General features: G+C 45.2%; 2 protein-coding genes across 6 annotated transcripts in view; both read right to left on the bottom strand.

Moving 5' to 3' along the window:
* The window catches only part of LOC116986177 (collagen alpha-1(XIV) chain-like), a 110,142-nt gene extending 103,554 nt beyond the window's left edge, over nt 1–6,588 (bottom strand). The window contains exons 1-2 of one of the 4 annotated variants that reach the window (XM_033041427.1): nt 6,570–6,588; nt 3,131–3,185 (exon numbers count right to left, since the gene is read on the bottom strand). The gene's annotated coding sequence lies outside the window, so the exon portion shown is untranslated. Of the gene's footprint in view, nt 1–3,130; nt 3,186–3,416; nt 3,901–6,569 lie in introns of those variants that run through there. The other 3 variants (XM_033041429.1, XM_033041426.1, XM_033041428.1) reach the window with 3 other exon arrangements.
* Nucleotides 6,589–12,953: 6,365 nt separating this feature from the next.
* LOC116986176 (DEP domain-containing mTOR-interacting protein-like) overlaps nt 12,954–25,096 on the bottom strand; it is a 38,621-nt gene continuing 26,478 nt past the window's right edge. For both annotated transcript variants that reach the window (XM_033041424.1, XM_033041425.1), the window contains 2 exons: nt 20,577–20,681; nt 12,954–13,488 (listed from right to left, as the gene is read on the bottom strand). In XM_033041424.1, the coding sequence (XP_032897315.1) occupies nt 13,363–13,488; nt 20,577–20,681 (231 nt within the window). In that variant the 3' untranslated portion in view covers nt 12,954–13,362. The remainder of the gene's footprint in view (nt 13,489–20,576; nt 20,682–25,096) is intronic.

Raw genomic sequence — 25,096 nt, 5'->3', positions numbered from 1 at the left:
GATGATCAGCCATGATCACATTGAATGGCGGTGCTGGCTCGAAGGGCCGAATAGCCTACTCCTGCATCTATTGTCCATTGTTGAGAGAACCTAACACAACCGTGATCATTGCCACAGACGGCTGTGGAGGCCAAGTCATTGGGTATTTTTAATGGGGTGATTGCCAGATTCTTGATTAGTACGGGCATCAGGGGTTATGGGGAGAAGGCAGGAGAATAGGGTTGAGAGGGAAAGATGGATCAGCCATGATTGAATGGTGGAGTAGACTTGATGGGCCAAAGGGGCTAATTCTGCTCCTCTAACTCTAATCTTATGAACTTATTCTGTGTTCCATCATGGCTAGAAATTGCCAGGCGGATAAAGGAAATGATTCGTGGTTGTAATCAAAGCCTCCCTTTAGTTTAGTTTAGAGATGCAGCGTAGAAACAGGCCCTTTGGCCCACCGACTCTGTGCCAACCAGTGATCCCCGCACACTAATGCTATCCCGCACATACCAGGGACAATTTACAAATATACCAAGCCACTACAAACCTATATGCCTTGGAGTGTGGGAGGAAACCTGAGCACCTGGAGAAAACCCACTCAGGTCACTGGGGAGAATATACAAACTCCGCACAGACAGCACCCATAGTCAGGATCGAACCTGGATCTCTGGCGCTGCAAGGCAGCAACTCTACCGCTGCCCACCGTGAAAAAATATTTCAACTGGTTTGTAGAAGATTCTGGGCAAGACCAATCAAATTGGGGAAATTGCGAGCAGAACGGCACTCCAAATCTCCGTGTCTATTAGGGAGCAAGCAGAAGCCTCATGTAAATATTCTGCACCCCCCATCCCCCTCCACGTACCAGCCCCACCAAGACCCCTCCATGTTTAGTGTGGGAGAATATGGGGATCACACACTGGTCTCATCAGACACTTCAGGTGGGAAGAAGGCAGGAGAATGGGGTTAGGTGGAAAAGATAGATCAGCCATGATGGAATGGCAGCTTAGACTTGATGGGCCGAATGGCCTAATTCTACACCCATCACTTAGGACCTTGCGTGCCAACAATGTCCCAGCTACACTACACCCACCTGCCTGTACATATCCCTCCAAACCTGTCCTATCTATGTATCTGTCTAATGGGGGCCCGTCCCACTAGACAATTTTTTAGGCGACTGCCAGCGACTGTCATAGTCATAGCAGGTCACCGAAAAACCGGCCACTGGACTAATGGGCCTGTCCCACTTAGGCGATTTTTTTAGGCAACTGCCGGCGACTACGATAAAGGAATTCACCGAAGTCAGCACCGGCGACAACCTACGTCACCTGGCGACAACCTACGACAGCACCTACATCAGGAGAAGACAAGCTACGACAAGCCCACAGTCGCCGAAAAGTTTTGAACATTTCAAAATCCAGCAGCAATCATAAAAACGCTACGACTCTTTGGGCGACTGAGGAGACGACTCGCGCTCATACAGGCGACACCCCGGCGACAACCTAGTCGCCAAAAAAAAATCGTCTAAGTGGGACAGGCCCTTAACTGTTTCTTAAACATTGGGATAGTACCTGCCTCAACTACCTCCTCAGGCAGCTTGTTCCAATCACCCACTTTGTGTGAAAAAGTTACTCCCTCAGATTCCTATTAAATCTCCCCCCCTTCACCTTGAACCTATGTCCTCTGGTCCTCGGTTCCCCTTCTCTGGGCAAGAGATTCTGTGGGCTACTCCTCTCATGAATAAATCCTCCATAGACAAAGTCCAATGTCTGCAATGGGGTAGAGGTGAATCGGACCACACCCTAGCTTATTGGAAGGACCATTCAGAAGCCTGATAACAGAGGTGAAGAAGCTGAGTGAGTGTGGTGGTGCGCGCTTTCAAGCTTCTGTATCTCCTGCCTGACGGGAGCGGAGAGGAGGAGGAATGACCGGGCTGGGACGAGTTTTTGGTTACCCGCTAATGACACAAGTTTAACCACTACTAGATCTTCTCCTAAAGGGATCGCAGCTGGCTGTCACTGCAAAGCTTGCAACCCATTGCAAAAAAAATCTCAATGCTCGAAAGTGGGTTCTTCATTAATTTGTAAAGAAGCCAAATTTGCACAAAAACCCTGCTCAATATACCCTTCCATATTTGGCCCATTGTAGAATTTGCACAGAACTTTCGTACTCCAAATAAATTATTTTTTTCCCCGTGAGATCTTAAAGTTATCAATTATAATGACCACAGCAGCACCGAGAATCCTTCACGCAGCTGTGGTGAAGAGTACATTAAAGTAAGCTTCATCACATTTGTGGTTGAAGGTAAAGCGTTGTTATCAGTATGAATTAATTTAAAACTGCACCTACAAAACTTCCCAAGATTTGTTTTTAATGGATTCCAACTTTAAGCCGCAAAACCAAAACTAGTATAATTACCAGGTTAAATCCAACACCAATTATAGGATAAGGGTTAGGTTTAATATAGATGTGTGAAAAACACACACCTCCAGAAGAAGGATCTCGACTCGAAACGTCACCCATTCCTTCTCTCCAGAGATGCTGCCTGTCCCGCTGAGTTACTCCAGCTTTATGTATCTAACTCCAGATTCAGGAATAGTTTCTTTTCAGCTGTTATCAGGCAACTGAACCATCCTATCAACAACCGTAGAGCAGTCCTGGCTTCCCGTCTACCTCATTGGAGACCCTCAGAGTATCTTTAATTGGACTTTACATTGCACTAAACGTTATACCTTTATCCTGTATGCTGTGGACGGCTCAATTGCAATCATGTATAGTCTGATGGCCTGCAACACAAAAGCTTTTCACTGTACCTCAGTACACGTGACGAACTAAACTAAAATTATTTGAAAGATCAGTCTGAAGAAGGGTCTCGACCCGAAACGTCACCCATTCCTTCTCTCCAGAGATGCTGTCTGTCCCGCTGAGTTACTCAAGCTTTTTGTGTCTGTCTTTGATTTAAACCAGCATCTGCAGTTCCTTCCGACACATAAAATTATTGTCACTTGTGCGAAGCTTTGCATGCTATCCAAACAGAGCATATAACACTATACATAATTACAATCAAGTCTAACTCCAGTACAATAGATAGAGTAAATGGGAAGATGCAGAGTGCAGAGTATAGGTCGCACATGTGTTTGTACGTTACCTGGGCTTTCTTTGCTTCAATGGGGTTTTTTTTTTAAACTTGTTTTTCGGCTTGCCTGAAACAAAACAAAATCCAAGATTCAATCACGATTAACACAGTGTTTTTCGATCGCAATACTGCTTTTTAAACAAAATTTTCAGTTGTTTTTTTAAAACAATGGACCCTTGTAATGGACAGAAGATTTACTAGCAGGGAAGAACTTGCTGAACCTCCAGTTTAAATTCCATTTGGAATATTTTGGAGGACCAAGAAACCAAGAACCAAGAACAAGAACAAAAGGATTTACCTGCGGTGGGTCCGATTGTCCACTGGTTTTGACACTTCCGAAGTTGCTGCAATAAAAATAGCTGTTTTCCTCCTCGCACAGAGAGCCCTCGCCGCTGTAATAAAAATCACTCCGATCCCCTCTCGATGTTTTGATAGTCCACGCACTGCAGACGCGTTTAAATCAGTCAGATTATCATTTAAAGCTGCGCTTTCCAGGGGTGTGTCGTTCGGTGGTGTTTACCGTGGATCTGCCCCCCTTAGCTGACGTGCCAGCTCCACTGACAACGTTCACCCAGCGAATGTCCCTTGCAATGTTTGTTTCCACATCCAATTACAAAAAGCGAAGCGCCGTTGAAGTTAAGAAATTCCAGGCTATCATTAAAAGTTCTGCTCAACTGAGGATGTCAAAACTTTTCAATCATATGGTCGGAATAATGACATCATGCGTTGCAAGTGTTTCCGAGGCTGAGAACGAGTTTGGACAGATCTTTCTGTCCCCAGTAAAGCGAGCATGGGCCGTTTATACGCACAGAATGCTGAGGTCAACACAGCGGGTCAGGCAGCATCTCTGGGGAGAAGGAATGGGTGACGTTTCAGGGTCGAGACCCTTCTTCAGACTCAGGGGAGAGGGAGACACGGAGATAAGGAAGGGTGAGGTGTGAAAACGAGACATCGGAGGAGATTATGATTCCAAGGAAAATAAAGAAGAGATCATTGTTAACTAGGAGAAGTTGACAACGAAGTAAACAGATAAAATGTAATCAATGATCTATGATGAAGATGAAGATTCAATGAAGAAGGATCTCAACTCAAAACGTCACACATTCCTCATCTCCAGAGATGTTGCCTGTTCCGCTGAGTTACTCCAGCATTTTGTGTCTGTCTTCGATTTAAACCAGCATCTGCAGTTCCTTCCTACACAGTTGGGCAGTTTATACATGTGACTATCTAGACTTTGCAAGGAAGTGATTATTGTTTCGAGCCAGCACCGCCATTCAATGTGATCATGGCTGATCATCCCCAATCAGTACCCCGTTCCTGCCTTCTCCCCATATCCCCTGACTCCGCTATTTTTAAGCCCTATCTAGCTCTCTCTTGAAAGCATCCAGAGAACCTGCCTCCACCGCCCTCTGAGGCAGAGAATTCCACAATTTGTGGGGCTGTCCCAGTAATTAAACTACAAGAGCTCAATCTGATATGTATTGTCTTCAAACACTTCAGATGGTGATTAGTAAACATTTTTTTTTAAATTGCTGATTGGGCAGTTCTGAACGTTAGCATGGACTTTAAGTGCCCATTCATGTTGGTGAGAAAACTAGAAATGTCACCATCAATGTGGAAATGTCATAGACACCAGGCTACAAGGTCAATAGAGAAAGTTTAAAGGAGATGTGCAGAGCAAGCTTTTTTAATTCAGAGAATAAGTTTAGTTTATTATTTTAAAATTTAGTTTTGGGTCAATGGATGTATTCAAGAAAGTGTTAGATATAGCTCTTGGTGCTAACGGAATCAAGGGATATGGGGAGAAAGCAGGAACGGGGTACTGATTCTGGATGATCTGCCATGATTAGCTTGCTCGAAGGGCTGAATGGCCTACTCCTGCACCTATTTTCTATGTTTCTATGTCCCTTCTCCAGATCATGTCAGGTTATTGCCTATTGAGACTGGAAATCCCCTATAATTTTAACTCAAGTTTACAGGTTTATTTTCGTTTATCTGATCATTAAAACCAGTTGCACATTTACCACGGGTATTTAAAGAGCACATTTTCAATGCCCCTCACTTGCGATATCTTACATTAGAAAATTTAAATGATTTTCATTTTTATATAATCGACCATCCTCAGAGGATTATTGGGGTGGGAGATTGCAACCTTCACGTGGTCCGCCCTGTTTCGGAAGAAGAGGAGGAAGAAGAGGAGGAAGAAGAAGAAGAAGAAGAGGAGGAAGAAGAGGAGGAAGAAGTATTATTATTGCATTAATGAGTAACTCAACTAATCTTGCCAAAGGGATCATGAGTGTCAAACAACAAGTCATTCATTTAGTTTAGTCTAAAGACACAGCACGGAAACAGGCCAGGTCTTGACCCAGAACGTCACCTGTTCCTTCTCTCCAGAGATGCTGCCTGACCCACTGGGCTACTCCAGCAATTTTGTGTCTATCTTCAATGGAAACTGGCCCTTCGGCCCACCGAGTCCATGCCAGCCTGTTCACACTAGTTTTATGCTAGAACCGTTTACGCACCACTCTCTTCACTTTGATTTTTGTAACAGAGGCCAATGAACCTACAAACCCGCACGTCTTTGAAATGTGGCAGGAAACCAGAGCACCATGTGGCCACAGGGAGAACGCGCAAACTCCACACAGACAGCACCGGAAGTCAAGATCGAACCGGGTATTCTGGTGCTGTGAGGCAGCAGCTCTACCCGCTGTGCCACCATGCTGCAATTAATTGGCATTTATTTGTTGACATTTTTAGTTTAACACAATTAAGGTTAATTTAATGTTTCATATTAAAATCACTCATGTACAATTAATGCTAGAATTCATAGTCTCGAGATGACAATGAGTACTCAAAATTAGAGATAGACACAAAGTGCTGGAGTAACAAAGTGCAGGCAGCATCTCTGGAGAAAAAGGATGGATGATGTTTCTGGTCAGTTTTTTACTCCAAATTAACACAGTTTTATTAATCAAAAAAAAAGTTATTGTCAATATCACCATAAGGTTACTGCCAAAATTAGTTGTAGTTTAGTTTAGTTTAGAGATACAGCAGGGAAAGAGGCCCTTCGGCCCATCGAGTCCATGCTGACCACCGATCCTCACACATTATCGCTATCCTACACACACTAGGGTCAATTTACAATGATACCAAGTTAATTAACCTACAAACTTGCACGTCTTTGGAGTGTGGAAGGAAACTGGAGCACCCGGAGAAAACCCACACGGTCACGGGGAGAATGTACAAGCACCCGTAGTCAGGATCGAACCTGGGTCTCTGACACTTTAAGGCAGCAACTCTACCGCTGTGCCACTCCAATAATTGAAAAATTATTAAAATTAATATTATTAATTAATTAGTTCCACAATAATATTTTTTTTGCATACCTTACATTAACAGAAACATTCTACATCACAAGTTTACTGTGTTTGTTAAAGCCTGGATCACTTACCTGAATGTCCAAGAAACTGTGATCCAATTTCATGAAAGGACATATCTGGATGCTTTGTAATGGAAATCCATCTATTGTTGCAGCATTTATTTTGCCTGTTCTCTTTCAGTAGTTCAGTTTAGTTTAGAGATGCAGCATGGAAACAGGCCCTTCAGCCCACCGAGTCCGCACCGACCAGCGATCCCCGCACATTAACACAAGCCTACACACACTAGGGACAATTTACACCTATACCAAGTATGGAAACCCAATCCAATTAACCCACAAACCTGTACGTCTTTGAAGTGTGGGAGGAAACCTAAGATCTTGGAGTAAACCAGCACGATCACCGGGAGAACATACAAACTCCGTACAGACAGCACCCGTTGTCGGGATCGAACCAGGGTCTCTGGTGCTGCAAGCGCTGTAAGGCAGCACCTCTACCGTTGTGGTGCCGTGCAGTAGAATAAAAATTAACTTGTTCTCATAAATATAACTTTCACCTACAAGCGACACAGTAAAGAATCTATAGCCACAGTTGTTAAAGTTAATATGTTCCTTAATTCCTGTTGAAGTTCTGGTGACGAAAGCAAGCTGCGAATCCACACAGTTCTATGGCACTCTGGGCCCACTCTCTCTCCTCTACGCTTTGTCTGTCTGTTTGACTCCCTCTTAAGTCACAGATGCTGCCTGACCCATCGAGTACCTCCAGCTGTTTGTCATCCACTCTAGATTCCAGCATCTGCAGTCTCTTGTGTCTCCCTCTCAAACCTGTTGACTAATTGTGCAATGTTCTGATTCTAAAGTCACGGACTAACAGAGATGCAGCACAAAAACAAGCCCTTTGTCCCATCGAAGAAATAAGCCCTTTCCCACCAGCCGTAACTACACCAATCCTGCATTAACCCCAGTTTTATTCTCATCGACTCCCCCACTGATACACGAGGGGCATTTATCCGTTGACCAAATAACCTAAACATAGCGGCATGGTGGTGCAGTGGTAGAGTTGCTGCCTTACAATGCTTACAGTGCCAGAGACCCAGGTTTGATCTTGGCTACAGATGCTTATACGCCCCCTCCCACCTCCGAGACCTGCGTGGGTTTTCTCTGAGAACTTCGGTTTCCACCTTGGCTTGGTATAAATTTTAAAATTGTCCCGAGTGTAGGATAGTGTTAGTGTGCTGGGATCACTGGTCGGTTGTGGACTCGGTGGGCCGAAGGGCCTGTTTCCGCGCTGTACCTCCAAACTAAACTAAATAGCACATCTTGAGGAGAGAGAGAGGAGAACTTCTTCAAACTAGGCATACCTTGAGGTCTGAGGAAGGGTCTCGACCCGAAACGTCGCCTATTTCCTTCGCTCCATAGACGCTGCCTCACCCGCTGAGTTTCTCCAGCATTTTGATTTTGATTCCAGCATCTGCAATTCCTTCTTAAACAAGAACATTGACAGTCTTTTAAACAGTAAATGTTTTTGAATGTGTTCACCTGTAAGTTTGCAAAGATATAATAATCACTCACAGATTTTTTTTTTTCAATTAATGTTAAATTTAAAAAAAAACTCCATAGGAATATTTCATCATTTTCTTTTTTATTAGTAAGAAGTTTCTCCTAAAACACAGGGCACATTTAAGATTAAAACTCAAGCAACATCACAATCTTTGGCAACTTTTCAACACACATAATTTTAGTTTGATCATGAGACATACCTTCACCCACATTGTTGAGGACAACACTGAGAGCCAGATGTGATCGTCTGATATCAATCTGGTCTTTGCTTGCTGCCAACCTTGCAAATGACCCCTTGGTTTAGTTCATCTTAGAAATACAACGTGGGAACAAGGCGGAAACAGGCCCTTCGGCCCATTGTGTCCATGCTGACCATCGATCACCCGTTCACACAAGTTCAATGTTGTTCCTTCTTTGCATCCTACACACTAATCAAAGCCAATTAACCAACAAAGGTGCATGTCTTTGGAATGTGTGTGGAAACACCTTTAGAAAGGAGATGGGGAAGAATCTCTTTATTCAGAGGGTGGCGAATCTGTGGAATTCATAGCCACAGACGGCTGCGGAGGCCAAGCCAATGGGTGTTTTTAAGGTGGAAAATGACAAACTCATGATTAGTAACGGTGTCTAGAGACGGCAGGAGAATGGGGCTGTGATGGAAAGATAGATCAGCCGTGATTGAATGACGGAGTGGACTCGATGGGCTGAATGGCTTAATTCTGCTCCTATGACATATGGACTTATGAAACCGGAGCACCCGGAGGAAACCCACGCGGTCACTGGGAAAACGGACGAACTCCACACAGGCAGCACCCGTAGTTAGGATCGAACCTGGGTCTCTGGTGCTGCGAGGCGTGGGATTTCCCCGGGTGCTCCGGTTTCCTCCCACACTCCAAAGACGTACAGGTTTGTAGATCAATTGGCTTCGGTAAAGGTTGTAAATTGTCCCTAGTGTGTGTAGAATGATTCTGATACACAGGGTGATCGCTAGTCAGCATGGACTCGCTGGGCCACAGGGTCTGTTTCCGTGCTGTATCTCTAAACTAAACTAAAACCTTAATGGATTTGACATCTACAACCTTGTGGATTTGTTGCAGTAAAATCTCCAAGGGACTAAAATCCAAACTTGATCCAAGAAAAAGTCGTAGTGAGATTTTTGCTGTGGGAGGCCGTTGGCTGAAACTCCTCGCAACCCAGATCAAAGGAATGAGCCAGGCATATTTCCAAGGCCTTGGTTTTTAAGATCATCGGTCAGGGCTTCTTTACAGTTCTCCCACTGTTCCTCTGAATATGTTCTCACAGTATTCAAAAATGTGAGACATTTCTTGGAAGTATAATAAAGTTTGTTTCCTCCCCAAAAGATGTCGAGGTTAGAGTTAGAACTTGTAGAACACAGAAAAGTTCAGCACAGGATTTGCCCTTCGGCACACAATGTCCGTGCCGAACACAATACCAACGTACACCAATCTCACCTGCCTGCTCGTGAGCCTTCCCTCCATTCCTTGCATATGGATAAATGTGAAGATGACACAAAGCTGGGTGGCAGTGTGAACTGTGAGGAGGATGCTATCAGGATGCAGGGTGACTAAAGGGCCTGTTCCACTTTCATGACCAAATTCACGACCTCTGCCGAGTTTGCCCTTGACTCATACTCGCAGCATGGTCGTCACGAGGTCGTAGGAGGTCGTAGGTTGGTCGTAGCAGGCCGTGATGCTAGTCGTAGGTACTCGTGGCATCAAGTAGGTCGGGGCGTTTTTCTAGCCTGATGAAAAATGTCCACGAGTAAAAAAGGTCGTGAATTAGGTCGTGAAAGTGGGGCAGGCCCTTTTGACGGGTTGAGTGAGTGGGCAGATGCAGTTTAATGTGGATAAATGGGAGGTTATCCACTTTGGTGGCAAGAACAGGAAGGCAGATTATTATCTGAATGGTGTCAAGTTAGGAAAAGGGGAAGTACAACAAGATCTGAGTGTCCTTGTTGTTGAAAGTAAGCATGTAGGTAGAGCAGGCAGTGAAGAAAGTTAATGGCATGTTGGCCTTCATAACAAGAGGAGTTGAGTACAGGAGCAAAGAAGTCCTTCTGCAGTTGTACAGGGTCCTAGTGATAACACACCTGGAGTATTGTGTGCAGTTTTGATCTCCAAATTTGAGGAAGGCCATTCTTGCTATTGAGGGAGCTCAGCGTAGGTTCACGAGGTTAATTCCCGGGATGGCGGGATTGTCATATGTTGAAAGAATGGAACGTCTGGGCTTGTATACACTGGAATTTAGGATGAGAGGGAATCTTATTGAAACAGATAAAATTATTAAGGGATTGGACACACTAGAGGCAGGAAACATGTTCTCGATGTTGGGGAAGTCCAGAACGAGGGGCCACAGTTTAAGAATAAGGGGTTTGTTTAAGAAAGAACTGCAGATGCTGGAAAAATCGAAGGTGAACAAAAATGCTGGAGAAACTCAGCGGGTGAGGCAGCATCTATGGAGCGAAGGAATAGGCGACGTTTCGGGTCGAGACCCTTCTTCAGACTAAGGGGTTGGCCGTTTAGAACGGAGATGTGGAAAAACCTTTTCACCTAGAGAGTTGTGATTCTGTGGAATTCTCTGCCTCAGAAGGCAGTGGAGGCCAATTCTCTGGATGCTTTCAAGAGAGAGTTAGATAGAGCTCTTAAAGATAGCGGAGTCAAGGGATATGGGGGAAAAGGCAGGAACGGGGTACTAATTGTGGATGATCAGCCATGATCACATTGAATGGCGGTGCTGGCTCGAAGGGTCGAATGTCCACCTCCTGCACCTATTGTCTATTGTCTATATCCAAGTGCCTATTTAACAGCACAATTGTACCTGCCTCCACCACCATCCCAGTTAGCACGTTCCAGGCACCCGCCACTCTGTGTAAAGATACTCGCCCCGCACATGTCCTTTAAACTTTGCCTCGCTCACCTTATAGCTATGCATTCTACTCTTTGATATTTCCACCCTGGTACAAAGGTTCTAACTGCACACGCTATCGGTGCCTCATAATTTGATATACTTTCATCCAGTCTCCCCTCAGTCACAGTTGCTGCCTTACATCGAATGCAGCGCCGGAGACCTGGGTTCGATCCTGACTACGGGTGCTGTCTGTATGGAGTTTGTTCGTTCTCCCCGTGACCTGCGTAGGTTTATTCCGAGATCTTCGGTTTCCTCCCACATTCCAAAGACGTATAGGTTTGTGGGTTAATTGGCTTGGTAAATGTAAAGATTGGCCCATGTGGTTGTAGGCTAGTGTTAATGTGCGGGGATCGCTGGTCGGCGCGGACCCAGAGGGCCAAAGGGCCTGTTTCCGCGCTGTATCTCTAAACCAAACTAAAACTAAACTAAAACTAAACTAAGTCTGAAGAACGTTGCCTATTTCCTTCGCTCCATAGATGCTGCCTCACCCGCTGAGTTTCTCCAGCATTATTTGTCTACCAAACTAAACTAAACCAAACCTCTGACGTCCCAGCACAAACAATCCACGTCTACCCAACCTCTCCTTATACAGGAGCTGATACACTCTAATTCAGGCAGCGTTCTAGTAAAGGTCTATTCTGCACCCTCTCCAAAGCCTCCTCATTCATGTAAAGGTTCCTTTCAAGACTACATTAAAAATGTACAACCATCTCAGACTAGTTGTATTATATTGTAAATTAGGAAACATAGGGGCACGATACCAACAGCAAGATTTTTTAAATAAAGGAGAGGAACTCCGTTTCCTTGAAAACCCAAGAAACTGCAGATGCTGATTTCCTAAGAAAAGACACAAAGTGCTGGAGTAACTCAGCGGCTCAGGCAGCACCCCTGGAGAACATGAAAAGACGCCGTTAAGGCTCGGTACCCTTCTTCACATTGATTGCAGTGGGAGGAGAGGCAGAGAAAGCTGGAAGAGAGGAGGGGCAGGACATAGCCTGACAGGTGGACACGGAGTGATAGGTGGATGCTGAGGGGGTTTCTGACTGGCAGATGGTTGGACAAAGGACAGAGATGAACTATGTCCTCCAGAGATAGGCACAAAAAGCTGGAGTAACTCAGCAGGACAGGCAGCATCTCTGGAGAGAAGGAATAGGTGACGATTCAGGTCGAGACCCTTCTCCTCGACCCTTTTTGCGTCACCCATTCCTTCTCTCCAGAGATGTTGCCCGTCCCGCTGAGTTACTCCAGCTTCTTTGTGTCTATGTTCGGTTCAATCCAGCGTCTGCAGTTCCTTCCTACACATGATGTTCTCCAGAGAACATAGTTACCTGACATTTCAGGTCAAGTCCCTTCCCCAGGCTGATGCACCCTACTTGTTCAGAGTCGTAGGGTTGGAACGTAAGACACGTTGGCGCGGTATAATGTTGTGGAAGGTCGAGAAAGAAATTCTATTGAATTTGGAAAGAAACTGGTTAAAACTAAATCCTAACCCCCTCCGTGTTCAAATAAGCATGGATTGTTTTCTGCGGTGACTTGAAAACTTGGAGCAGAGCCAATTTTCCAATTTTCCGTTTGAGTGGGGCATTGTGACCCTAGTGTTTCCGAATTGGCTTAGACCCAACTTCCTTGTATTGGAGGGGAGGGGGGGTTAAGGGGGGGAGAGGGAGGAGAGGGGGAGGGTAGGAGGGGAAGGAGGGGAGGGGGAGCGTGGGGTAGGAGAGAGGGTAGGAGGGAAAGGAGGGGGAGGATGGGATGGGGTGGGGGAGGGGAGAGGGAGGGGAGAGAGGGGAAGGGGAGGGTGAGGGGGGAAGGGGAGATGGGGTGGGGAAGGGGAGGGGGAGGGAGAGGATGGGAAGGGGAGGAGGAGGGGAGGGGGGAAGGAGGGCGAGGGGGGGAAGGAGGGCGAGGGGGGAAAGGAAGGGTTAGTGATTATTAACATTTTATCAAATGTCACATTCCAACAAAGGTTACAGTGGATGCCAACAAAATAACTGAGTTTATACAGAGATGCTTAAATGAATCTGCAAAATGTACAAATCTGGTTGTTCAGGATGCAACTAATTTTAAACAAAGTTGGCAACATGGATTAACAGCAGCTGTCAATATAATACAAGTGTCTCAATCATGAGGGCCAAACGACATAATTATATACCTCTAAGAAAAAAATCAACACAAGGAAAATGTTTTCCAGCAATGGAATATCTACATAGAAATGACAGTCAGTGCAAAATGAATGGCATTTAAAGGAAATGATGACTATGTTTTGGTTGCTGAGATTTTCAGGACCGATTTCCAGGCTTATGGTATTTGATACTGCTTTGATTTCTGAGATTTACTAAAGAAATCAGGCAGCGTTTTGATTAGCCACGTGTTATGTTCATCACTCGATCATCTCCATCACCTCCATCACCAGTGTCCGTGGTCCTGTCATTATTATGTTGCTGACGGCTTTATAGTCCGATTGCATCACTTGTGTACTGTTCACGGAAACAACAAACTGTCGGACCTGGTGTGGGACGGAAAATATTTTTTTTAAGTATGCACAAATTAATGCAATATGCACACTGTATGACACCTTGCACCTCACATTTCTAGGAGTAAATATCACCAGCGACCTGTCCTGGTACTTGCCATGTCGAAGCAATGGCCACGAAAGCACACCGACGCCTCTACTTCCTTAGGAGGCTTATGCCCCTGTCCCACTTAGGAAACCTGAACGGAGATCTCTGGAGACTTTGCGCCCCACCCAAGGTTTCCATGCGGTTCCTGGAGGTTTTTGTCAGTCTCCCTAGCGGTCGAAAGTAGTTTCCGCTTCTTCTATGTTCCGGCAATTATTTAAAAAAATTCAAAACCGGCTGCGACTAAAAATAGGTTGCCGTTTTAAAAATCGGTAATTTGTTAGTCGAAGCCGGTTGCGATGCTAGTTGAAGGTGGTTGCCGGAGGTTGCAGGTGGTTGTCGGAGGTTGCAGGTGGTTGTCGGAGGTTGCAGGTAGTGGAAGGTCTTACCGTTCAGGTTTCCATTCAGGTTTCCTAAGTGGGACAGGGGCATTAGGAAGCTTGGCATGTCTCCAACAACTCTCAGCAGCTTCTACAGATGCACCGCAGAAAGCATTGTTTATCGGGCTGCATCACAGCATGGTTTGGGAAAGGCTCCATGCAGGACCGCAAGTACCGTGGACGCAGCCCGGACCATCACGCAAACCTACCTCCCTTCCATCGACTCCATCTACACCTCACGCTGCCACGGCAAGGCCAGCAGCATAATCAAGGACGGGTCGCTACCCTGGACACTCCCTCTATTCCCCTCTCCAATCAGGCAAGAAGTACAGAAGTGTGAAAAAGGACACCTCCAGATTCAGGGACAGTTTCTTCCCAGCTGTTATCAGGCAACTACTAAACCATCCTATCACCAACTAGAGAGCGGTCCTGAGCTACCATCTACCTCGTTAGAGACCCTTGGACTATCTTTAATCGGACTTTACCTTGCACTAAACATTATTCCCTTCATCCTGTATCTGTACACTGTGGACAGCTCTATTGTAATCATGTATAGTCTTACCACTGACTGGGTAGCACGCAATGAAAAAGCTTTTCACTGTTATACATGACAATAAACTAAACTAAACTAATAGGCCCAAGTCCATCTGAGTTCGGTTGCCAATTATATTAGGTGGTCAATTGAAATTGGTCAAAATACATAGTTTTACTGTATTTTAATTTACAAGTTAATTATATGTCTTTGAATGTATTATTTGGGTAGGAAGGAAACGCAGATGCTGGTTTCTACCGGAGATGGACACAAAATGCTGGAGTAACTCAGCGGGTCAGGCAGCATCTCTGGAGAAAAAGAACAGGTGACGTTTCAGGTCACAACCCTTCTTCAGACTGAAAGATAGAGAGGGCCAGGACAAACAGGGCCGGTAGCAGAGGATCTCAGGAAGGGTGGAGTCCAGGGGTGGGGAACCTGCGGCCTTCTAGGTCATTAAGTGCGGCCTTTTGAATGAATCCAAATTTTGTAGAACAAATCCTTTTATTTTTATTAATATGTTTTTGTTCTTTTATTATTTTTATTTTTATCTTAAAATGAAAGTATTTAAAATACCAAAGAGTCAAAGAAGATTCAACGAAATAATCCTTCCCGACTCACGGCCACAATTAAAACATTAGTAAGTCATGAGGGCTATTTTAACACCTGTTAAAATAATGTTTTATTATTATTAATGAATTATATATAAATTATATGAATTATTATAAATGTTTTATTATTATTAATGTTTAGTGTTTTCTGAGGCATTCGTAACTGTCGCTGTATGTCTTGTTACTTGTGGGCGGAGCACCAAGGCAAATTCCTTGTATGTGAATACTTGGCCAATAAACTAACTTACTTATGCTCATGATTTAGTTCTAATGCGACTCGAGAATGTACATTAACTTTGACATGCACGGAAAATGCTTTCTTGCTTTTCAACCACTTATTGCTGCCAATCTACATTCTCCTCCCTAACCCAAATCAAGACGCCCTTAAGGTCACAAATGATGGATCCCCATCTAGAAGATCAGCTGAAACTGCGTACCTCCATGTTGCAACCAAATATTCAAATGCTTTCCCACAAAAAGCAGTCACCACAAAGTCATTAAAAGCTTTAGAATTAACAAATTTTTTTTAATTTCCTTGAAGTTAGTACATAGTAGTTAGATTTTTACAAAATAATGTACATTTTGAAGTATATCTAATTGAAGTTTCTTGGATGCGGCCTTGTTAGATTACAGCTAACTCAACGTGGCATTCCAACACGAAAAGGTTCCCACCCCTTGTGGAGTCCATGATGGCCCATTGTTGGCTGGGGAAGATATACTAACAATAGGGAAACAAGGAACTACTAGGACAACTAGGGTGAGGGAGGGTGGGGTGCAGAGGTTATGATTCAGATTCAGGTTCAATTTTAATTGTCATTGTCAGTGTACAGTACAGAGACAACGAAATGCATTTAGCATCTCCCTGGAAGAGCGACATAGCAAATGATTTGAATAAATAATAATAAGTGTCCGGGGGGGGGGGTGATTGGCAATCACCGAGGTACGTTGTTGAGTAGAGTGACAGCCGCCGGGAAGTGCAAACAGTAGAACTAGTTTAGTTTAGATTAGTTTAGAGATACAGTGTGAAAACAGGTCCTTCGGCCCACCGGGTCCGCGCCGACCAGCGATCCCCGCATATAAACATTATCCTACACACACTGGGGACAATTTTTACATTTACACCAAGCCAATTAAACCTACAAACAATTTAAGACTTTGGAGTGTGGGAGGAAACCAAAGATCTCGGAGAAAACCCACGCAGGTCACGGGGAGAACGTGCAAACTCCGTACAGACAGCACCGGTAGTCGGGATCGAACCCTGGTCTCTGACGCTGCAAGCGCTGTAAGGCAGTAACTCTACCGCTGCCCCACTATGACCGCCCTAAATTCCACTTATTTTTTAGTTCAGGTTCAAAATCCTTCTTTGGCTGTTTCTAAAAATGTGCGACATATTTGGAAATAGAGTAAAGTGCTTCTGACAGCAGCCAATCGCCACAGGTCTCACACCGACACCACCACATGATTCAGCTCGGTTTGACACACTTACTGCAATAGCAAACCTCTGGCAGCAGAGGGAGCAACAGACAAGACAGATGCAGAAGTGCATGTTGAGACGGATTGTGATTCAAGTGAAATTTTCTTTGAAAGAGTTGTATGAAGATCAGTGACAAGCAGCAACAGAATATCATGTTGAATACGTGTGTAAACACTATAGTCTTTTTATCACTGATTTTTCTTTTAACTCTTCCCATGAAAGACACGATGAGTTGCAAGAATATTAACTCCATTGCAGTAAGCAACTATTGTACAGAATTTCGCACAGAATTAGATTATGAAGAAATATGCAGAGAGTAGATATCTTCATTGGGCAGTTGGCATTAGCATGATGTCCAACTGCCCAAACCAGTTAAGATAGTAGGTGAAGCACAGTGGTGTAGTAGTAGAATTGCTGCCTCATAGCGCCAGAGTCCTGTGTTTGATCCTGACTACAAGCCCTGTCTGTGTGGAGTTTGCACGTTCTCACTGTGACCGCGTGGGTTTCCTTCAGGTGCTCCAGTTTCCTCCCACATCCCAAAGACGTGCAGGTTTGTACGTTAATTGTCTTCGGCAAATAAGATGTACCCTAGTGTGTAGGGAGGGGTTGCAAAAGTGGGATAACATAGAACTAGCATGAACGGGTGATCGATGGTCAGCATCAACTCGATGGGCTGAAGGGCCTGTCCACTGTATCCTTCAATTGATCAATTCAAACAAAAATTCCCCCAATATCAAAGACGAAAGCTTTAAATAAAGACAGCTCAAAAAGATTTAGATTATTTAGAATATATTAAAAATAACTCTGAAGGTCTTTCAGGGTATAATAGAATAGAATAGAATAGAATATGTTTATTGTCATTGCACAAAACTGAGCAACGAAATTCCATTTGCTTCTCCTCCGTTAAAAGAAATACAACACAACAACCAATACACATATGTACAGTTAATAGTAAAATAATAGATACATTTAAAAAAAAAAAAAAAAAATTTAAACAAATAAAAATAAAGATAAAAATAGAATACTATTCTAAAAAACACTTCACTGCACTTAGTTTATCAAAACAAGTTTTGTATATGGGGTTACTTGTCTGGCTCAGTCTAGTTAATACTGGATAGATGGGCAGCACGGTGGCACAGCAGTAGAGTTGCTGCCTTACAGCGCCAAACATCCGAGTATGATCCCGACTACGGGTGCTGGCTGTACGGAGCTTGTACATTCTACCCTTGACCGGCGTGGGTTTTCCCCGGGTCCTCCGGTTTCCTCCCACATCCCAAATATGTACAGGCTTGTAGATTAACTGGCTTGGTATCATTGTAAATTGGCCCGAGAGTGTTTAAGATAGTATAAGCAGCTTCTACATCGGAAGCGATGAAGCCGGTGATGGTATTTGAGATAAGGGCCTGGTGCTCATCCGTGGGATCATGGTCCAAGGGTAAGTGTCTGAGAGGGAGGTGTCTGAGAGTTGGCGCCTGGTCTCAAACCAGTAGAGGTCAGCGCGCCAGACTGCCACGGCACCTCCCTTGTCGGCGGGTTTGATCACCACGTCGGGGTTGTTGCAGAGTGAGCAGAGGGCTGTACTGTACGTTGAGGGGGGGAGCGGTTAAAGTGAGTAAGGGGAGTGGAAAACCTGAGGCAGATGATGTCCCGCTGGCAGTTTAAAATGAAAAGATCTAAAGCAGGGCGATGGCCATGAGAGGGAGTCCAAGAGGAGGGGCTTTAAGGACTGATCAGTCGTATTCAAGAATACTGAGCAAAGCTGGGGAAGAAATTACAGGGCTAGTGGAATCAAGGGATATGGGGAGAAGGCAGGAACGGGGTACAGATTGGGGACGATCAGCCATGGTCCCAATGAATGGCGGTGCTGGCTCGAAGGGCCGAATGGCCTCCTCCTGCACCTATTTTCTATGTTTCTAGGTGCGCGGGGATTGCTGGCCGGCATGGACTCGGTGGGCCGAAGGGCCTGTTTCCGTGATGCATCTCAAAACTGAACTAAACATAAATTAATCAAGGCCTTTGGCACAACTTGCATTAGTTTAACCGGAAGACTGGTCAAGTACAAGATATGTGTCAGCACTCATTGATAGACCCTGTGTCTGTACACTGTGGTTGGCTCGATTGTATGGACTTTCCGCTGACTGGTCAGCACGCAACCAAGGGTTTTCATTGTACCTCGGTCGATACACGTGACAATAAACTAAACTAAAAGGCTCGAGACTTCCAAAGGTTTCCAAAATAATAATAAAACAGTAACATTTTAGAGGAGTGAGTAGGGAGAGTCTGAGCCAAGAGTCAAGAATGTGCAGGAAGGAACTGCAGGTGATGGTTTAAACCAAAGATAGACTCAAAATGCTGGAGTAACTCAGCGGGACAGGCAGCATCCCTGGATAGAAGGAATGGGTGACGTTTCGGGTCAAGACCCTTCTTCAGACTGGGTCTCGACCTGAAACAGCACCCATTCCTTCTCTCCAGAGATGCTGCCTGTCCCGCTGAGTTACTCCAGCATTTTGTGTCTCACATTTTAGAGTTATACTCGGTGTCAGAGAACGAGGCGACTGAGCTTGCATTTGCTACGCTCTGCTCATTCCTCACTTGAGTTGCTGTGCAAGGAAGGCGTACGGTTGCAGGAAGACACAAACCGGAAGAGTTCCCGTGTGTGCGTCTCCTAGCAACTAATGGAGCAGTGATGTTGAATTGAGTGCATTACATTATTCCACCCTGCCAAGCCCTTGGCAAGGTAAACAAGTCGTGAGTGTGGTTTTACGATGAACTATCCAAGGCTACTTGTCCTTCATTAGAAACATAGAAAATAGGTGCAGGAGTAGGCCATTCGGCCCTTCGAGCCAGCACCGCCATTCAATATGATCATGGCTGATCATCCTAAATCAGTATCCCGTTCCTGCTTTCTCCCCATATCCCTCGATTCCTTTAGCCCCAAGAGCTATATCTAACTTTCTCTTGAAAACTTCCAGTGAATTGGCCTCCACTGCCTTCTGTGGTAGAAAATTCCACGGATTCACAACTATCTATCTATCTATCTATCTATCTATCTATCTATCTATCTATCTATCTATCTATCTATCTATCTATCTATCTATCTATCTATCTATCTATCTATCTATCTATCCATCTATCCATCTATCCATCTATCCATCTATCTATCTATCTATCTATCTATCTATCTATCTACATATCTACCTACCTACCTATCTATCTATCTAAATGGCCTACCCCTTATTCTTAAACTGTGACCCCCTGGTTCTGGACTTCCCCCAACTTCGGGAACATTTTTCCTGCATCTAGCCTGTCCAATCCCTTAAGAATTTTATATGTTTCTATAAGATCCCCGTTCAGCTTTGAACTTGGAGAAAGAAATCAGCTAATATTAAAGCCTTCATCTCATTAATAAGTTCAAAACTATTATCAGCGCAACACGTTAACTCATGAATTTTCAACTCACTTTCTTAATCCTCTCTATCTTTCATAATAACAAGTCAAATAATCACTGATTATTTCTAACTTTGCGTGTGGATGGGCTACTAATCATTAAATTCCATTTTTAAATCATTTCCATTGTTTATATTTTAGTTTTAGTTTAGAGATACAACGTGGAGACAGGCCCTTCAGCCCACCAAGTCCACAACGATCACCCATTCACACTAGTTCTGCATTATTCCACTTTCTCATCCACTCCCTACACACCAGGGACAATTTACCGAGGTTAATTAACCTACAAACCCGCACGTCTTTGGGACGTGGGAGGAAACCAGAGGTCGCAGAGCAAATCCGAGTGGTGGCTGGGGGCTGGGAGAACGTGCAAACTCCACACAGGCAGCACCCAAGGTTGGAGTCGACCCTGGGTCTCTGGCGCTGTGAGGCAGCGGCTCGACCAGCTGCACCACCGTGCCTTCCCGCTAATAAGAAAACATGATGACATTGATGAAACAGTTGAGAAGAGGGTGTGAAAGGAGGGAGGCATTACCTTGATCCCCGCTGCGGCGGCAGGTCCACCTGGATCCACGGCCTGGACATAACATGGTCTTCCTCCTCTCACCACAAACCCCCAGCCCACTGCATCACCCACAATCTGTAACCAAGACAAGCAGACCATGAAAACCCAGCGTTACCCGCACGTCCCCATCTTACAAAGAAACAGTGAGTATTTCTGTACCATCATGCGAGCATTCTCTTGGGTCCAATGGGCAAGGCCTTGCTGCTCAACTTCCACCACAACCAGAGGGCAGTACTGAACGACCATCTACCTCCTTGATGACCCACGGACTACCCTTGATCTGACTTAACCTTGCACTAAAGGTTGTTCCCTTATCTCGTATCTACACACCATAAATGGATCGATTGTAATCATGTATTGTCTTTCCCCTGACTGGTTAGCAGGCGACAACAGTTTTTCACTGTACCTCGGTACACGTGACAAGAAACTAAACTAAATCTATATTTTACTAAAACTCTCATCTTGACCACTTCCGCTCTGCGTTGTAATTAAATTTGCGAAAAAACAATCCCCCATAGCGCTACGATTTTTCGCTACCTTACTCGCCATTCTCCTCTGCTGCAAATCAAATAAGTTTTACTCCGATTGGTGAAATAGTACAAAAGTTATGGTTTTGAAGGTTCCCCCTCCCACCCCCCCCACACACACCCCTCCACCCTCACCCTCCTGCCCCACCCCCCTCCCCCACACACACCCCACACCACATACCCCCCTCCCACCCCCCACACACACCCCTCCACCCTCCCCCCCTCACACACCCCCTCCCCCCCTCACACACCCCCTCTCCCCACACACCCCCTCCCCCACACACCCCCTCCCCCACATACCCCCATCCCACACCACCCCCCCCCCCACATCCCCCCCCTCCCCCACATCCCCCCCTCCCACCCCCCCATACCCCACACCCTCCCTGAAGAAGGGTCTCGACCCAAAATGTCACCTACTCCTTTTCTCCATAGAAGCTGCCTCACCCACTGGGTTTCTCCAGCATTTCGTGTCTGTACACGCGACTCAATCATTGCCACAATATTGCGTGAGAAAGCTAACTCGCTAATATAGCCAATAGAAAAATTGGTGCAGGAGTAAGCCATTAGGCCCTTCGAGCCGGCTATATCCAAAATCTATATCCATGATCTATATCCAAAAATATCAGGCATCAGTCTGAAGAAGTGTCTTGACCCGAAACATCGCCAATTCCTTCTCTCCATAGATGCTGCCTCACCCGCTGAGTTTCTCCAGCATTTTTTGTCTACCTTTAGTTAGTTTGTTTAGTTAATTGTCACGTGTACAGAGGTACAGTGAAAAGCTTTTGTTGCGTGCAAACCAGCCTGCAGAAAGACAATACATGATTACAATCGATCCTTTTTACAGTGTATAGATACATGATAAGCGAATAACGTTTAGTGCAAGGCAAAGCCAGTAAAGTCTGATCAAGGATAGTCCGAGGGTCACCAAAGAGGTAGATAGTAGTTCAGCACTGCTCTCTGGTTGTGGTAGGATGGTTCAGTGGCCTGATAACAGCGTGGACCTTCCATGTGAACAGCATGACCTTGTAATGTCCACCCTTCAATGTACACTTTAGACTTTAGAGATCCAGCGTGGAAACAGGCCCTTCGACCCACCGAGTTCGCGCCAACCAGCGATCGCCCCGTACCCTAGCGCTATCCTAAACACTAGGGACAAATAAAACATTTACGGAAACCAATAAATCTACAAACCTGTGCGTCTTTGGAGTGTGGGAGGAAACCGGAGCACCTGAAGAAAACCCACGTGGTCACAGGTAGAACGGACAAACTCTGTACAGACGGCACCCGTACTCAGGATCAAATCTAGGTGTGTGGCATTGCGAGGCAGCAACCCTGGCGCTGGGCCACTGTACCGCCCTGAAATAATGTGTTAAATAAATATGACCAAGCAGCGATTTAAACCCTAAAGCCCCTGTCCCACTGCGGCGACCTAATCCGCGGGTTCCGGCGAATTTGCCCTCAACGTACTCGCAGCATGGTCGACACGAGGTCGTAGGAGGTCTTTGTAACTCTCCTTCATGCTCGAGAGTAGTCCCCGCGTACTCGAGGTCTCAGCTAGGTCGCAGCGTATTTTTCAACATGCTGAAAAATGCCCGCGAGTAAAAAAAGGTCGCCAAGGAAAAAATCTGTGTTTTTTTTTTAAACTCGTAGGTTTAGTTGAAGTAGGTCGTAGTAGGTCGGCATGTTAGTCGTAGGTAATCGAGGGCAGTGGAAGGTAGTCTTCAACAAGGTCGAAGGAGGTCTTCAACATGACACATTTTCAAACTCTCCTGAACTCTACTAAACTTGCCAATTAGGTCGCCGCAGTGGGACAGCCCCTTAAGGGTCATGGATATTAAAGTCATCGTTAAAACAAAATCCAGAACTTCTTTGATGTTGCTTTCAAAGACTGGATGCCAAAATTCTAACTTTGTAAAAATAAGTGTATTTTGATAAATGACATTGTACTGAAGTTGTACGACCATTAGCAAAGCATCTGTGGAACAACAGAGCAGCTGATCGTAACACTGCCTCACAGCGCCAGAGACCCAGGTTCGATCCCGACCTCAGGTGCTGTTTGTGGGAAGTTTGCGCATTCTCCCTGTGTGTTTCCTCCCACATCACAAAGACATTTGAAGGTTAATTGATCTCTGGAGATTATCCCATGTGCGTAGGGAGTGGATGCGAAAGTGGGATAACATCGGAATTCTCTGCCACAGAAGGCAGTGGAGGCCAATTCACTGGATGTATTCAAGAGAGAGTTAGATATAGCTCTTAGGGCTAACGGAATCAAGGGATATTGGGAGAAAGCAGGAACGGGGCACTGATTGTGGATGATCAGCCATCATCATATTGAATGGCGGTGCTGGCTCGAAGGTAACTCCTTCATCTATTTTCAATGTTTCTATGTTTCTAACTAGTGTGAACGTGTGATTGATGTTCGACGTTTCCACGCTGTATCTTTCAATCGATCAATCTATGGAAAATATCACACGCTGAGAGCCATTTGAAGGATAGCAGGAGCTGTGCCAATATTTTCTGCTGACGCCCGATGATTCAGCAACATCCACTCGCTGCTGTAAGACTATCGGCACTTAGTTTGCTTCAAGGGTGGAGCAGGAATGCGAACTCAGGGCAGATCAGAAAACCGTAACGAGATATTGTGTGTGTTTGGGAGCTGGGGTGTTATCAGTAGAAACTCGGCATTGACAGCAGAAGCTGGGGGGTCACAACAAGGTCACCAAGGGAAGATATTCTACTTTTTCAGTAACTCCACAGATCGGAAAAACCTGAAAGCCGCTCAGCTAACATTCAGGAATGCACAAATGTGGGGCGGCACAGCGGGTAGTGTTGCTGCCTGACAGCGCCAGACACCCGGGTTCGATCCTGACTACGGGTGCTGTCCGTACGGAGTTTGTACGTTCGCCCCATGACCTGCGTGGGTTTTCTCCTGGTGCTCTGGTTTCTCCCACACACCAAAGACGTACGGGTTTGTAGGTTAATTGGCTTGGTATAACAGTAAATTGTCCCCAGTGTGTGCAGGATAGTGTTAGTGTGTGCGGGGGGGGGGGGGGGGGGGGGGGGGATCACTGGTCGGCGCGGACTCAATGGGCCTGTTTCTGCATTGCATCTCTGAACTAAAGTAAACTAAACTAAACGTTAATTTATTTAAGAAGGAACTGCAGATGCTGGAAAATCGAAGGTAGACAAAACCATATAACCATATAACAATTACAGCACGGAAACAGGCCATCTCGACCCTTCTAGTCCGTGCCGAACACGTATTCTCCCCTAGTCCCATATACCTGCGCTCAGACCATAACCCTCCATTCCTTTCCCGTCCATATAACTATCCAATTTATTTTTAAATGATAAAATCGAACCTGCCTCCACCACCTTCCCTGGAAGCTCATTCCACACAGCCACCACTCTCTGAGTAAAGAAGTTCCCCCTCATGTTACCCCTAAACTTCTGTCCCTTAATTCTCAAGTCATGTCCCCTTGTTTGAATCCTCCCTACTCTCAGTGGGAAAAGCTTATCCACGTCAACTCTGTCTATCCCTCTCATCATTTTAAAGACCTCTATCAAGTCCCCCCTTAACCTTCTGCGCTCCAAAGAATAAAGCCCTAACTTGTTCAACCTTTCTCTGTAACTTAGTTGCTGAAACCCAGGCAACATTCTAGTAAATCTCCTCTGTACTCTCTCTATTTTGTTGACATCCTTCCTATAATTAGGCGACCAAAATTGTACCCCATACTCCAGAATTGGCCTCACCAATGCCTTGTACAATTTTAACATTACATCCCAACTTCTATACTCGGGACGAGTATCGGGACGAAACGTTGCCTATTTCCTTTGCTCCATAGATGCTGCTGCACCCGCTGAGTTTCTCCAGTACTTTTGCCTACTTAAAAGTAAATTTATTCTTGCAAGTGGAGTCCAAGACATTTCACTCTGAAAGTTCAGCTTAAAATACTGCACCAT

This window comes from Amblyraja radiata, chromosome 23, assembly GCF_010909765.2.
Source record: "Amblyraja radiata isolate CabotCenter1 chromosome 23, sAmbRad1.1.pri, whole genome shotgun sequence".
NCBI classification, from domain to species: domain Eukaryota; kingdom Metazoa; phylum Chordata; class Chondrichthyes; order Rajiformes; family Rajidae; genus Amblyraja; species Amblyraja radiata.
Note: the sequence above shows the minus strand (reverse complement) of the source record. Positions and strands in the feature narration are given on the sequence as shown.